At 44.7% G+C, this 15,433-nt stretch overlaps 1 protein-coding gene across 1 annotated transcript in view; it reads right to left on the bottom strand.

The window, feature by feature from the left end:
• Positions 1-15,433, bottom strand: part of Anos1 (anosmin 1) — a 102,808-nt gene that overhangs the window by 72,401 nt on the left and 14,974 nt on the right. The window contains exon 2 of the mRNA XM_078035151.1: positions 15,038-15,085. Within this exon, the coding sequence (XP_077891277.1) occupies positions 15,038-15,085 (48 nt within the window). The remainder of the gene's footprint in view (positions 1-15,037; positions 15,086-15,433) is intronic.

The raw sequence follows: 15,433 nt of genomic DNA, 5'->3' as shown, positions 1-15,433 counted from the left end.
ATCATATCTCGTCAGGAATGGCCAAAGCACTGGCCATTGCAACAAGCCACTCAAACGCTTCGAGGCCTAGGAGTGGCAACTAACCCCCATAGAAGTGCTATGGTATTAGATTGGAGGGATCCTGAAGGATGTGAAGGAACTATACAGCCTTATGTATTGGACCATCTTCCCATAAATTTATGGGGACGGGATGTCCTAGATCAATTAGGATTGACATTAACAAATAACGTCAATTCTAACGCGCCCACTAGTAGGGCTAAACAAGGCTTTAGAAAAGAAAAAGGATTAAGGAAACAAGATCAAGATATGATAGCACCAATTCAAATAGATCAAGAAATAAATAAACATGGATTGGGTTTTCAAAAAGGGCCACTGAGACAATCAAAATTACATGGAAATCAGAAAGACCAGTGTGGGTTCCTCAGTGGCCCCTGACTAAAGAAAAGATACAAGTAGCCCATGATCTGGTCAAACAACAATTAGCGGAAGGACATTTACAACCTTCCGTATCTCCCCATAATACTCCCATTTTTGTCATTAAAAAGAAATCTGGTAAATGGAGATTATTACAAGATTTAAGAGCCATTAATAATGAGATGGTTATTATGGGACCTGCTCAATCAGGGATTCCCCAATTGTCTGCTTTACCAAAAACCTGGCATGTGTTAACTATAGATATTAAGGATTGTTTCTTTTCAATTCCAATTCATCCCGAGGATAGTCCACATTTTGCATTTACTATCCCTGCACTAAATCATGAAGGTCCTGATCAGAGATATGAGTGGAAAGTTTTACCCCAGGGGATGGCGAACAGCCCGACTATGTGTCAAATTTATGTTAATAAAGCAATCCAGCCACTTAGAAATCAAAATCCTGAACTACAAATATTTCACTATATGGATGATGTGTTATTAGCACATAAAGATAAGAACACATTGCTAGAATGTTATGCCACACTTACAAACTTACTAAAAAATTATAATCTAGACATAGCAATAGATAAAGTACAATTAAATTTTCCAATTAATTATTTAGGAGTTTTATTATCCTCAACCATGGTCCGTCCACCAAAAATTCAAATACGAGTAGATCAACTCAAATCACTTAATGACTTTCAAAAATTATTGGGAGACATAAACTGGATAAGGCCTTACCTAGGCATACCAACAGGAGAATTAGGACCCTTATTTGATATCCTAAAAGGTCCATCAGATCCAAATTCACCCCGCATGTTAACGCCTGAAGCAAGAAAGGCATTAAAAATCATTGAAACATATATGGAAAATATGCATTTGGATAGAATTGATATAAGTTTGCCTTTATTATTTATTGTACTACCAACAAAAAATATTCCTACAGGAGTATTTTGGCAAGAAGGTCCATTATTGTGGATACATTTATCGTATTCCCCTAATACTATTCTTACTAGATATCCTGAGGCTGTAGGACAATTAATACTCAAAGGGATAAAAGCAGCGAAGGGAGTGTTTGGGATTTCTCCCAATAAAATTATTACTCCATATACTATGGATCAAATTGATGAGTTAGCTAATGAGTTAAATACTTGGGCAATAATCATGTGTAAATCTAGTGTCTCATTTGATAATCACTTGCCATCTAATCCCTTGTTGTCCTTTTGGTCTAAGCATCCTGTAGTTTTTCCTAAAATGACAAAAAAAAACCCTATCATGAATGCTCCAAATATATTCACTGATGGGTCAAACAATGGTACAGCAGCGGTAGTTACCCCTGATCAAACTTTTACATTTTTAGTACCCAAACAATCAGCTCAAAAGGTAGAGCTCAATGCAGTATTACAAGCTTTTATGATGTTCAAAGATTCTGTATTTAATTTATTCTCTGATAGCCAGTATGTAGTTAATGCTATAGCATCCCTTGAAGATGCTGGTAGGATTTCTCCTTCCTCTACTGTTTTCTCTTTGTTTTCTGCTATACAAACTCTAATCTGGGACAGAAAAGATCCATTCTTTATTGGACATATCAGGGCACATACAGGGTTGCCTGGAGCCCTTAGTTTGGGTAATGAACTAGCAGATAAATCTACACATGACATACATATTTTCTCCACAATAGAAGAAGCTATAAATTTTCATAAAAGGTTCCATGTCAATGCTAATACCTTACAAAAACGTTTTAAAATAACTAAGGAACAAGCCAGACATATAATAAAACAATGTCAAAATTGTGTGACATTTTTACCACAAGTTAATCTTGGAGTCAATCCTAGAGGACTGATACCTAACCATATTTGGCAGATGGACGTTACACACTTGCCAGAATTTGGAAAATTAAAATATTTACATGTTACAGTTGATACTTCTTCTGGATTTTTAATGGGCTCCCTTCATGCCGGAGAAAAAACTAAAGATGTTATAGCTCATTGCTTACAAAATTTTGCCACTGTGGGTGTTCCTAAACAGTTAAAAACTGATAACGCTCCTGGTTATACGTCTAACTCTTTTAAACAATTTTGCTCATCATTTGGCATTACTCATATAACAGGAATCCCATACAATCCACAGGGTCAAGGCATAGTTGAAAGAGCTCATCAAACTATTAAAATGTACTTATTAAAACAAAAGGAAGGAATTGGAAAAGGGTATATATCCCCCAAAGATAAACTTAAAATAACCCTTTTTACTCTAAACTTTCTAAATTTGGATTCATCAGGACTTAGTGCTGCGGAAAGACATATGTATCCGAAAAATGTACATAAGCCTAAGGTACTTTGGAAAGATATTCTAACAGGACAATGGAAAGGTCCGGACCCAGTAATAGTCTGGAGTCGGGGCTCCGTCTGTGTTTTTCCACAGGAGGAACAGCAACCAATTTGGATTCCAGAGAGATTAACTAAAACAATTTCTGCAGAAAAAGAAGATGATTTGACTCAAATCCATAACAGCTGATATCCAGAGCTCCAGCTTGGCTATTCTTACATCTACAACAGTGATTTACCACGGTGCCTTTTTCAATATCTATTTTATTATTACATTTTTCCCACATCATAAGGTTCTATTTTATTTATTTATTTATTTTCTCTTTCTTTTTGAGCTCATACAAACCTAGGTTAATGTTTTTCTGATCAGTTTTATTTTTTGACTGTGTTTTATTTTTTTTTAACTGTAAAGTTTTTAAACATTGCAATGGAGATTTCACCTAGGTATAGCTACAAGGCCTTTATTTACTATTGTCTTATATGTTCTATGTTATGTATGCACTGTTTTGTGTTGTATGTCTGTATGTGTGTATGTCCATATTTCATTTATAAGGAGCGCTCATGTATAAATAGATATAGATGGATCCAAAAAAAAAAAAAAAAAAAAAAAAAAAAATCACATGACTTATATGGTTTAATTTAAATTAGGTAAACAGCTGTTATAAATTTTGCTTTTAAAGGTGGTTAACAGATCTGTTTGTTTACTTTCACCTTTCCTTTTCATTATATTTAACAATTCTGTTCAAGATAATGTCTCTTTAGCACCATGGCCAGAATTCCCATCTCCATCCCAATGCCGGTGAAGACTAAGATAAAACCAAACTACAACTTCTATGATAGCTATCACAGTAAACTATATAAACTGATACATCAATCAATATAACTCAATAAGTATCCTCAATCAAGGACTTAATTTACTTTGGGAGAAAATGGACATATTGACAGACTCCTCCACTTTGAACTGCTCAATCAAGGACTTAATTTACTTTGGGAGGAAATGGACATATTGATAGACTCCTCCACTTTGAACTGCTTACACAACTTGCCTGGACTATGTATCACCTGTATGCATTGTGCTCTATTTGTTGATACAGTGAATTATGGTAGTGCTGAAATATCTTAGCTGCTGTGTCACCAGTATTACTGTTCTTCCTAAGGAGCCGTCAATTGGCTTGGTGTCGTGGCATTTCTGTATCTTCCTCCCTTCTACTAGTGATGGTCTAAAACTTGGGGGCCAACAGAGGTGAGGCAAGAACCTCACCCCCCCACTGGCACCAAGGTTAAATTTGGGGGCCAACAGAGGTGAGGCAAGAACCTCACCCCCCCACTGGTGCTTAGGCCTATCCACAAGCATGGCTATGCTAGACCGGTAGTCAGTGACGGGTTGATCTGATTACAGTGGATTCAACCTAAGACAGGAAACTGACGTGTAAAAGTCAGTTTTCCCATGACGGGTAAGAACCACATGTTAAATTGGACAACCTACCAGGCACGGTCCCTAGCCACATTGCCATTGCTTAATTAAACAGAAGGGGGCAGATGCTAGGAGCCACTGCAAAGTATTACATTCATATGGAAATTGGGCTCCTACTGTTCACTTAGGCCCATTTGGGGACTCAAGTTACAAGACTCCTGGAGAGTTCCCATTGGTTGGGGAAGGATGGTAGGAGGGTGTTCCGGGGGAAGTGGAGCCCCCCGTGTCCGGTAGGGACACACGTGTGTGTGGACCGGCTTGTTAGGGGGACGCACACGGCCTCTCACAAAATAAAACTTTGTTTCAGTTCCATCTGGCTTGTGTTTTTGTGCTCAGCCGGATTGCAGCATCGCAAGCCGGCGTGCACTGACAGCGACCCGCGAAAGCGCCCAGCAGGAAGGCAACAGGTGAAAACAGCAGCGGGCAGAAGCGGAGCCAAGGCTCACGCGGCCCCCGCCGTCCAGCCTGCAGCAAAGGTGGATCTTGGCACAGGGCATGTCAATCATCTCTCTGAGCTGCTTTGACTGGGAAAAGAACTGGGGTGTCGTGGGGGGATACTGGCAAAGTCAGAGGGTTGCCTGGTGTCAGGCATATGCAGAAAGGTGAGGATCCGGGGGAGGATAACATACTAATTGAGAGAGAAGCCACTTCTAGCAGACTATTGTGCATATACTATATGTGTAATAAACACCACCCTGTATTTCATGCAAAAGAAAAAAATCGCACCATTCCATCCAACTTAAATCATAGCAAGCAGACCTAGTCTCCTGGTGTTGCAAGAGAATAGCGTTTCTAACAATGTAAGACACTGGTTAAAGACTGGCTTGGGCATGCTAAAAATCACTTTTCGTGGGTGTTGATCTTCATTTTAGAGGTGGAGTACATGAATAAGAGTTAAATCATGAGCCATTACTTGCAATGTTTGCAAGTTCAAAAAAAAAAAAGTCCAATGAATACACAGAATTACGGTGGTCAGTGATTCTCCTAGGTGGTGAGGTTGCTTGCAGGCTGACCTCAAACTCTCTCTGCCTCCCTGGAACAGGAGGACTTATCAGTGATAAGGATAATGAGGCAGCATGACTCCACCAACTCAGGGTCCACCATATATAAACAACAGCAAACACGTAAATAAATAAAGAGAGAGAGAGAGAAAAACGAATGTGAAATCAAGCACAACTGCTTGCTAGCACAGAGGAGAGACTCCACAATTGATCCTAGGACTAATGGACTATAAAGAGAGGGAAAGATGTCGGGGTAAAAAACTGACCTGGCCTTTGGAGAAAAGGAGAATTTCACAGGAAAAAAAATTACCCACCTGCACACACATTTGCAAATATAAAGTAACAAGAAGAGCCAAGACGGTTAACACGGGCTGTGTAGCAGGTGCCATTGCAGAGATGAGATGTGAGCTAAGCTATTAGCTCTTCATAAAAAAAAAAAAAAATGCATGCTGTCAAGTCTGGCAAAATTGTCCAATCCGGATGAAAAGAGGAAGTGAAAACATACTTGGGGATGAACAAGGATGCACAGAGGTGCCCAAGTGTGAAGGACTAACTTGCACACGCTAAAGTTTGAGAGGTAGTGCTCTAAGAATTGGGGGCCCTACGTATGACAGCAAGATCAGAGGTGGTTGTACTAGGACATTTCAGGGAGAAGCATTTGAGTGATGTCCAAGGGGATGGCAAATTAGCTTGAGACTAATCCAGCGGATTTTGCAGATGGCTGCACTAAAGGTGAAGGAAAGAAAAGGGTTTTAAGTGGGATTTGGGGATTTTTAGCTTGAGTGATTGAGAGAATGTTCATGATTTTAATTAACATCGAGAATCCAGAGAAGTGCAGGGTTGGGGAGACCGAATTAGCATGCTGTCCCGGGCCACCAAGAGTGGCAATCACAAAGTCCCTCACGAGGGCACTCACGGACGCCAGACTCTTCCTACCGTGCTGCCTAGCACCTCTCACCGGAACGGAAGGCAACATGGGTTTAATTCAGGACACAGTAACATACGGGGTGCAGGAGTTTGGAGCCGAAATGTCCCCCAAAACACTGTGTATAAAAGACTTGGTCTCAGCGCGGTGGCACACACCTGTCATCCCAGTGGCTCCGGCGGCTGAGGCAGGAGGATCCCAAGTTCAAAGCCAGCCTCAGCAACAGCGAGGCACTAAGCAACTCGGTGAGACCATGTTTCTAAATATAATGCAAAAAGGGGCTGGGAATGGGGTTCACTGTTGAGTGCCCCTGAGTTGAACCCCAGTACACCCCCCAAAAAATGAATAAACAGAAGGCTTGGTCTCAAACCTGTGGCACTAGGGGGAGGTGCTGGCCCTTTAAGAGGAGGGGCCTAAAGGAAGGAAGTTAGGTCATTGGGGGTGTGGCCTTAGAGAAGACTTGGCTCCTCCCTCCCTCCTTCTCTGCCTTCCTCTGTACTGCTCTGAGGACATGAACAGGCCCAAAGCAATGTCACCAAGTGGCCTTGAGCTGACCTGTCCCTGTAGGACTTGGTGACTGGGAAAGAGGAGCTTCAGTTGTATTCTTTAAAGCATGCTCAGGCGCCATTTGTGCTGCCACACAAGCTTGACAGAATATCCCGCAAGCCCAGGGAGAAGGCAGGGAATGGGCACCATGTGGGTCTCATCCAGAGAGCAAACCCTGGGGGCCTGAGGTTGGGACTGTGGGGATCCAGCACAGCACCCCACAGAGCCCTGCAGGGGTCCCTCTCCCAAACCACACCACTTCCTCCAGCCAAATACCGCCTTAGGACTGGGCAGAAAATCATCTCAAATGCAGGGTTGACTTCTGCCTTTACCAACTGGAAGACTAAAGGTCCAAAGCAGGTTCCTTGGATTTCTGTCTCCAAAGGACAGAGGAGCGGGGAGACGGGGTGCCCAGCGCGCTGCTGGAGGAACCGGCCTGCATTCCCAAGGCTTCACATACAGCAAAGGCTTGCATCCGGGGTGAGCCTGCCCGGGGTGGGGGTGCTTGCAGCCACTGCCTGCCTTTGCAGACCTGGGGAGGAGCTGTGGTGCGGCTCCGTGCACCACTTTGGAGATGGCTGAGATTTACAGTTGATTAGGCTGCATCGTTCCGTGGCTTTCTCAAAAGATTCTAGGAAGGGATTATTTCTGTGCCCAAAGAAGCCCCAGAGAATAGGGGAGGCTGCGCTGCGCGGGGCCGTAATGTGAATTCCCGGGACTGGGTACACTGTGCTCAGTGAAGCAGATAAAGCAAAGTTAAAGAAGCATTTAGCGCTGCAGAATGCCAGGCCTTAATAAGTATCTTTTTTTGTGTGTGTGTGGAAGGATTTAGGAGGAGGGGAGGGTTCTTCTTAGAGCAGGCTTTATTTCCTCGTACAAAAAAGGGAAAACGTGCATACAGTTGGATGTGAAAAGCCCCCAACTCGCATGCCTGCCCCCTCCGGTCCCCAAGGCAAAGTCGCTGAGCGCACGCACGCTCCAGACGCGGAGGCATGAATCTTCCCCGTCCCCCTGCGACTGTGAGGCTTCCCTTGGGAACGGGCGGCTCCTTCATGCACCGCAGACCAAGTTCCGCCCCCTCGGCTGGGAGAAGCGGGAGTCGCGCGGCCATGAAATGCTGCGCAGTCACCAGCCAGCGCGCCCAGACAGCGCGCGCGCGTCCCCAGGAAGATCTGAGGTGGCCTCTCCAAGATGCTCCGGTCCAGGCGCACGGGAGAGTTCTGCAGAGGGTGGCTGCAGGCTGCTGAGCTCCGCAAAAGCTCTGTGCTTGCACATTGCAGGGGACATCCTACCCGCTGTGCCTTTCCCAGGTCTTCCTTGTGTGCACGTTGGAAAGACATAAGTCACTTGTCATGAATTACATGCAGGTTGTGGGTTGGGCCAGGGTCACAGTTTGCTGCCTTTCAAACCATCTCAAACCCTTGTCCTGCTTCAACGTGGCAATAAATACAGCATCCCCCCTCCCTGTCCCTGTCGCCTGAGTGGCATTGCCATTGTACGTAAAGAAGCTGAACCCGGGTGGATCAATATTTATCTCCAATGTTCAACTTGGACTCCAGGAACTTAGGATGGGGGGGGGGGGAGATGCAGAGAATCAACATAAACATTGAGTGCTCACAATAGCAGAGAGAGAGAGAGAGAGAGAGAGAGAGAGAGAGAGAGAGAGAGAGAGAGAGGAAGAAAGAATCTTTTACAAAAGCGGACCCTTAAGTCACTCTTTCCCCCGCACAATTGCAAAATGAACTGGCTGCCACTGGGGGCTTGGCTCTGAAAAGGCCGGGTGGAGAGAGGTCCTTTCTTTATTGTGTCGATTTAGAGACTATTCTTTGACCTCTGCTATTTATGACGGGGGGCTCTGTGAAGACGGGGCCAAACCCCCTCGCCAAGGCTGGGCCCCCCGACCAACAAAGGGTGGAGGCGCCTCATTCCCCATCCGGACACGTCCACACCGCGCTCCCTTCCCGTCGTTGACGCCTTTCTCTCCCTTCTTTTAATTGCCAGAGCCTTTACCCACCCAATTTAGAAGACCGTTCCCCATTGCTGCTTCACAACCATGGGGTGGTCCCCAAATCACGACTTCGCGGCTGGAAGAAAGACCGGGGCTTCTGAATGCAGATGTCTTGTCCCTTCAGTGCGTGGGACGGTGACGTTTGGTGCCAAAGGGTTCAGGGAATGGGACAAGCCTCCGCCACAACATGGAGCCATTCTCGATTGTCTTTTTAAGAATATGTTTCCTTGTGGGTGAACACACGATACCCTTATTTACAAAACGTACAGTATCCGTAAGAATGGTGTTTGTACCTGCCTGGTGCATGGACTGTTTCAAGATGGTGCACACTTTGATTGGGGTACCAGCAGGACGCAGGGAGTTTGACAAGCTACCTCTTGGGCAGGCCCCAAGTTGTATGGCGGCACTGGGACACTTCAAGGTCGTTTCACAGCTCGCAAACTTCATTTCACTGTGGAACGGAAGGTCTAAACAAGGACGTTGGTCGGAGGAACAAGGCAAACCCGCTTCCAGATGCCCATCAGAGAAAGTCAAAAAGGGTTTGTGACGGAAATCCCCCTTAGAAAAAAATGTTTCTCTTCTCTTTCCAGCTCAGAAGAGAGCAAAAAGTTCAGCCTCAATGGTCGATGACACATCTACATCTAAATAACTTCACACTGAACTAGGAGTGTAAAATAAATGCCCGGCTTAGCCATGAAGCGCAAGTGGATGGTGGATGGTGCACATGCCTGTCATCCCAGCAGCTTGGGAGGCCGAGGCAGGAGGATCATGAGTTCAAAGCCAGCCTCAGCAACAGCAAAGCGCTAAGCAACTCAGGGAGACCCCGTCTCTAAATAAAATAACGCAGTAGGGCTGGGGACGGGGCTCAGGGGTCGAGCAATCCTGAAGTCAATCCTCGGTACCCAGATAAATAAATGAAATGAAAACGTAGACTTGTTTTCTTATAAGCACTTACTCTTTTTATGGCTACAGGGACATAAAGTTTCCAGGCTACGCACAAACACAAGTTGAGTTTCCTAACACAGATTCTCGGGCGGAATTAGGGTTTCAACGGAGAGTTTTTGCTCCCGTGGAGAATATTTGGGCAGTGATGCTCACGGGGACGGGTGTACAACACAGTGCATCTCATGCTGCATGCTCCCAGATGCTGACCCACCCAGCCATGGAAATCCAAAGTCATCTCCTTTCCCAAACATGAGGGTCCCCAAAGCTCCGTCTGCCTGGGTGCTTCTCTGCAGGGACCATCTGGATCCCTTACAGATCTGCGTGCCCGCAGGCCTGCTGATAAACACCTTACAACTTCCCAGCATCTGTCAGACCAGATCGCCCCGCAGTGGGGCTCGATCCTGAGGGTTTGGACATGGTGCACACACGCTGCCCTTCTCCAGTCGTGAACCAAGTCGGAGATTTGTGTCTCCTTTCATCCCAGGGAAGGGGAAGTGAATAGTAAGCGCTTCGGAAAGAATGAGGACGCAGACTTACACGGGGGAGCTTGCTCCCTTCCACCGTCTGTCCTTTGAAGTTGGCAGCAGGGGGAAGAGTCTCACACCCGCAAAACGGGTCGTGGAAAATCAGAAACACATTGAGCCGTTAACGTGTCACTGATGGGATTTGGATCTGCGTAAGAACCCATTCTTTGCCTTCAGTCTTGACTGCGTTACCTTCCTAGCGGGGAGCGGTGCTCGGCCATAGACTAGTGTGGGGGCCCTGGAGGGAGGAGGGTGCGGCACATCTCCAAATGCTGAAATCCAGAACCCACCCGTGTACTTGCAGAATCGCTGGTAGGCACACGGCCGGAAGCTTCCGGAAGTGTCTCTCCCATCCCAGGACTAAAAAATTCCTTTACCTCGTAAGAAAATGGCACGGGCTGAGAACCCACTCTGGAAGGTATTTTTTTTCCCCCCACATTGTCTCTCTTTTTTTTTCTTTCCTCCCTTTTTCTTTGTATTTCAGCCTTTACATCAGAGATGGTATCCCCCTGAATGATCCTGTAGGGTCATATTGGGTGATGTCATTGTAAATGCTGTTGCTCATGAAGTCATAGACTAGGCTTTGCCATCCAACTGCATCAAAAGGTCAAGGTTCCACATAAAGGCCATCAAGAACGGGATCTTTCCTTGGAAAAATATGGACGTTGGCGTCCAAGGTAAAGAAGGGTTCATTATATGCCACCGAGACCAGGGCATGGGGTAAGGGATGCTTGCTCCACATCAACTTTGCCCCTGGATTTACCTCTGAGAGTCGGGGAACACTGCGTGCACCCAGGAAGTCTCGTAAGAGGCCGCAAGGACGCAATGCCTCTGAAATTCGGATCCATGGTTCATTGGTGCCGCCAACCAAAACAGATACTCGGCTTTGTTCTTGGGTGTCTGGAGAGGGAGCGCCTCTCCGTGTACGTCGGTGGTTTGGATCTGCTCCCGAGACACGTTTTCCCTTGGGCTTTATGGATCTACTGTTATTATCCCATAGATCTCGGGACGCACCTCACAGGAAACAAAAGCCTTCAGCAGTCACGTGCATCTGTGCTGGTCCCATAAATTTCACAGATGTCGCGTGGTGGATCTGTCCAGATGTTCTTGAAAGCAAGACCAATCTTCCTCACCTCTCAACTGGGCTCTGAGTCCACCTGGAAAGTGGCCAAGAATTTGGAGGGCAGCCCTGGGAGGAACCGAACTCCCACGGAGATCAAAGCGGCCCACGCAGGCACCCAGAGGCGTCCCTAAACCCCTGCCAGAGCCGACGGTCGAAGCAGCTTCCACCCAGTTAATCCATTCAACTGGATTAATCCACTGATGAGGTCACGCAGTCACTTCTCCTCTGAACCTTCTTGCATCGTCTCACCCATGAGCTCTGGGGGACTCATCTGAGCCAACATATAGCAAGACAGGCACAAAGCACCATGCGACCAAGGACAGCACTGGTGCTTAGTCTGGGTGACGGGGAAATGAGGTGTAGGGTACAGGCAGCAGGATTCCACTGCTCTGTCGGAAGGGTCTTTCCCGGAATCAGTGGAGGCGAGAGGCTCCGGAGCAGGAGTAGGGTCCGGGACACCCATGAGTATGTGCTCAGGTTCATCCAGGGGAGAGAGATGGTGGCAGCGGAGGAGGTGAGCAATTAGCGGGGGGCAGAGCGATCCTGCCCTGGCAGGATTTTAAAGGAGACTTCACTGGTTTCTCAGATAGTAACCAGAAGTCACAGGGAAGTGTGAGGTGTCCATCAAACATTGCGCAATCCCTATCTTGTAATATCTCCTAAGAAAATCATGCTGTGAGCCAGGCACAGTGACGCATGCCTGGAACCCCAGCCGCTCAGGAGGCTGAGGTCGGAGGATCGCAAGTGCAAGGCCGGCCTCAGCAATTTAGCAAGGCCCCAAGCAACTTAGTGAGACTGTGTCTGTAAATAAAAAGTAAAAAGTCCTGGGGAAGTGACTCACTGGTTAATTGCCCCCTGGGTTCAACCCCTGGTAAATAATAATAATAATAATAATAATAATAATAATAATAATAATAATAAGGCTGAGATGTGGCTCAGGGATTAAGCATCCCTGGGTTTGATCCTTAGTACCAAAAAAAGGAAAAAAAAAGAGAAAAAGAAAGAAAATCATATTGTAATCAAAACGACACTGAGATTCCATCTCACTCCAGACAGAATGGCAATTGTGAAGAATACAAACAACAATAAGTGTTGGCGAGGATGTGGGGAAAAGGCTCATTCATACATCGCTGGTGGGACTGCAAATTGGTGCAACCGCTCTGGAGAGCAGGATGGAGCTTCCTCAGAAAACTGGGAATGGAACCTCCATGTGACCCAGCTATCCCACTCCTCAGTCTAAAGTCAGTATGGGATAATGACGCAGCCACATCAATGTTTATAGCAGCACAATTCCCAATAGCTAAACTATGGAACCCAATCTAAGTGCCCTTCCTCTGATAAATGGATAAAGAAAAGGTGATGTAAATACACAGTGGAATATTACTCAGCCTTAAAGAAGAATGGAATGATGGCATTTGTTGGTAAGTGGATGGAGCTGGAGAATATCAGGCTCAATGAAATAAGCCAATCCCCCAAATCCAAAGGCTGAATGTTTTCTCTGCTATGTGGATGCTAATTCACAATGGGGGTGGGGGAGGGAAAGAATAGAAGTACTTTGGATTAGGTACAGGGCGGTAAAATGAGGGGAAGTGGTATGGGGTAGAATGAATCAGACATTATGACCCTGTGTGTGTGTGTCTATGGCTGCACGACTGGTGTGATTCCTATAAAATATATTCTATAAAATAGAACTTAGTAACCTATGGATGAAGAGGGGAAAAAAACTATACAATATCTCATGAAACTCCAGAGAAATGCACACTGTATCCAGTTGTGACAACACCCAAGGAGATGAAGTTTGGTTAATATGTAAGGTGCACACCAAGGATTCCCTAAGATCACAAATGAAAGGTGATTCTTAAACTTATGTTAGTTTTACAATGTATTCCATAGTTTCTGATGGAGTTAGCTGTGACTTATTGATCCATTCTTGCTTTCGTGCAAAAGAAATTGACTGCTTTTCCTGGAAAATTCAAAGACTGAAGTCAAATCTTCACGATTCAGTTGCAAAATACGGCTTAACGATCTATGATGCCATTTTCTTTCATTGCAATGTTTACGTGAATATGTCACATGACCCTCTTCTATTCAAATGACCTTCAAGTCTGAAAAAAAAAACCCTAATTTCTCCATAGGATAATCAGAAAACGAGTGCTTAAATAAGAAACAACACTGAAAAAACAAATTACCATTCATGTAATGTCCAACGACTCAAAACAACACTTCTGAAATTTAGTAAGTCTCATACTAAGACAGACAGATAAGTAGACAGGCAGATTTTAAAAGTTTATCTGCAATGATGACATAAATAAATCACCCAAAACTACAGCTGAAGAATGAATTGATATGACTGACAGCAGGAAATGACTTATCAGAGCAAATGCTTAGGCTATTCCATAAAGAGAGTAAATGGATCCTAAAACCAGATTTCATTTCTGTTTCAGATCTACGCAGTCAGAGGTAAGCAGAGCGTGTTCTCACCCACTCACTTCACAAAGCATGAGGAATCCTGTTCCACTTTTAAATAACCTTGAGGCACATTAAATGACACAGTGTGTGCAGAATCCACAGTTTAGAAATATTGTCCTTCTATCATTTAAGCCAATGTGTCTAAAAGACCTTTCAAAACAGTCAAGTTACACACACATGTCGTTTCGATATTGTTATGTGCTTCTCACATGAAATTTTGGTTATGAAATAAAAGATTCTTCGATTTTTGGCTCAATAGTATCATCTGTGAAATAAACATACTTAAACACTAGTCTGATTCCAACATGGCTGCAATTATTTCTAAGAAGCTTGCAAATTTTATTATTCATATAATCTGAACATAAAACCAGCTTAATACTGACTAAACTACCACTGTGTGTGTGTGTGTGTGTGTGTGTGCACGCGCGCACATGTATGCGTGCCTAATTTGTAAGATTGTGATGTTTGGAGGACAGTTTTTAAAAATCATTCTACTAAACATATAAAAAGTTTATAGTGTGTGTGATTGTGTGTGAGTGCTTGTGTTCAGCAAGAAAGAAAATTTTAAGAACATAAAAGACACCTTAATGAAACAATCAAATTAACCAGAAATTACTAGAAACCAACCAAAAACTACTTACAAAATAACACAGGAGTTAAGTAGAAGGCATTAAATAGTCTGGTCTAACTGGAGCGCATTTCTCCTTTAAAAACTATTTTTTATTAAAAACATAAAGTCATGCACATGCCTGTCATCCCAGCAACTCTGGAGGCCGAGGCAGGAGGATCGCGAGTTCAAAACCAGCCTCAGTAAAAGCGAGGCACTAAGCAAATCAGTAAGACCGTGTCTGTAAATAAAATACAAAATAGGGCTGGGGATGGGTGGGGCTCAGTGGTTGAGTGACCCTGAGTTCAATCCCCAGTGCACACTCCCCTTAAAAAAGTTATAGGGAGGTGAGGGTGCAGCTCAGTGGCAGAGCATGTGCTTAGCATGTGCAAGGACCTCGGTTCAATTCCCGGCGTGCATTTGCACACACGTAACACAGAATAAAGAGAAAATGTGGTAGAATATTGAAGCCTCTACCTTGATTGCAGTGGTGGGTACACTAGTAGACCACGCACATGATGCCAGGAGATTGTCTGTTGCAATGTACGTGAAGTGTAACGTGCAACCACTCGTAGAAACTGGATGCATGTGATTTCTCTGCGCTCTGCCACGTCCTGTGGCTCCCCATTCCAAAATGAACAGCTGGTTACAGTAAGAACACGGTTGTAGGAAACCTACCTTCGAACATTGCTTGTGATTCTGGCACCAAACCAGGGAGCCGTTATTCTGCAAAAAAAAAAAAGAAAAGAAAGATTGGACCCATTTAATGATTTTCTAATTGTGTAGAATTTAAAAATATTCATTTTTTAAAAAGACCCATCTTGCAATGCTGATGCGTTTCTAAGGAAGAAAACACGTCTCTCAGGTAATGGCTACTTTCGTCATCAGCTTTATGATATAAATAAAGACACCAAACACGGACGGTTCCAAGATGTCTAGAAGGGAAGAGGGTCGGAGCCAACTCTCACGGTGTGTGGAGCCACGAGAGGCAGACTCCCAGGGACAGGAACAGTAGGCATTTTGTCCAGAGTCAGCGGTTTTGGGAAACGTACAAGTTGGGCATCTTGGAGGCTT

This window comes from Ictidomys tridecemlineatus, chromosome X (assembly GCF_052094955.1).
Source record: "Ictidomys tridecemlineatus isolate mIctTri1 chromosome X, mIctTri1.hap1, whole genome shotgun sequence".
NCBI classification, from domain to species: Eukaryota; Metazoa; Chordata; class Mammalia; order Rodentia; family Sciuridae; genus Ictidomys; species Ictidomys tridecemlineatus.
Note: the sequence above shows the minus strand (reverse complement) of the source record. Positions and strands in the feature narration are given on the sequence as shown.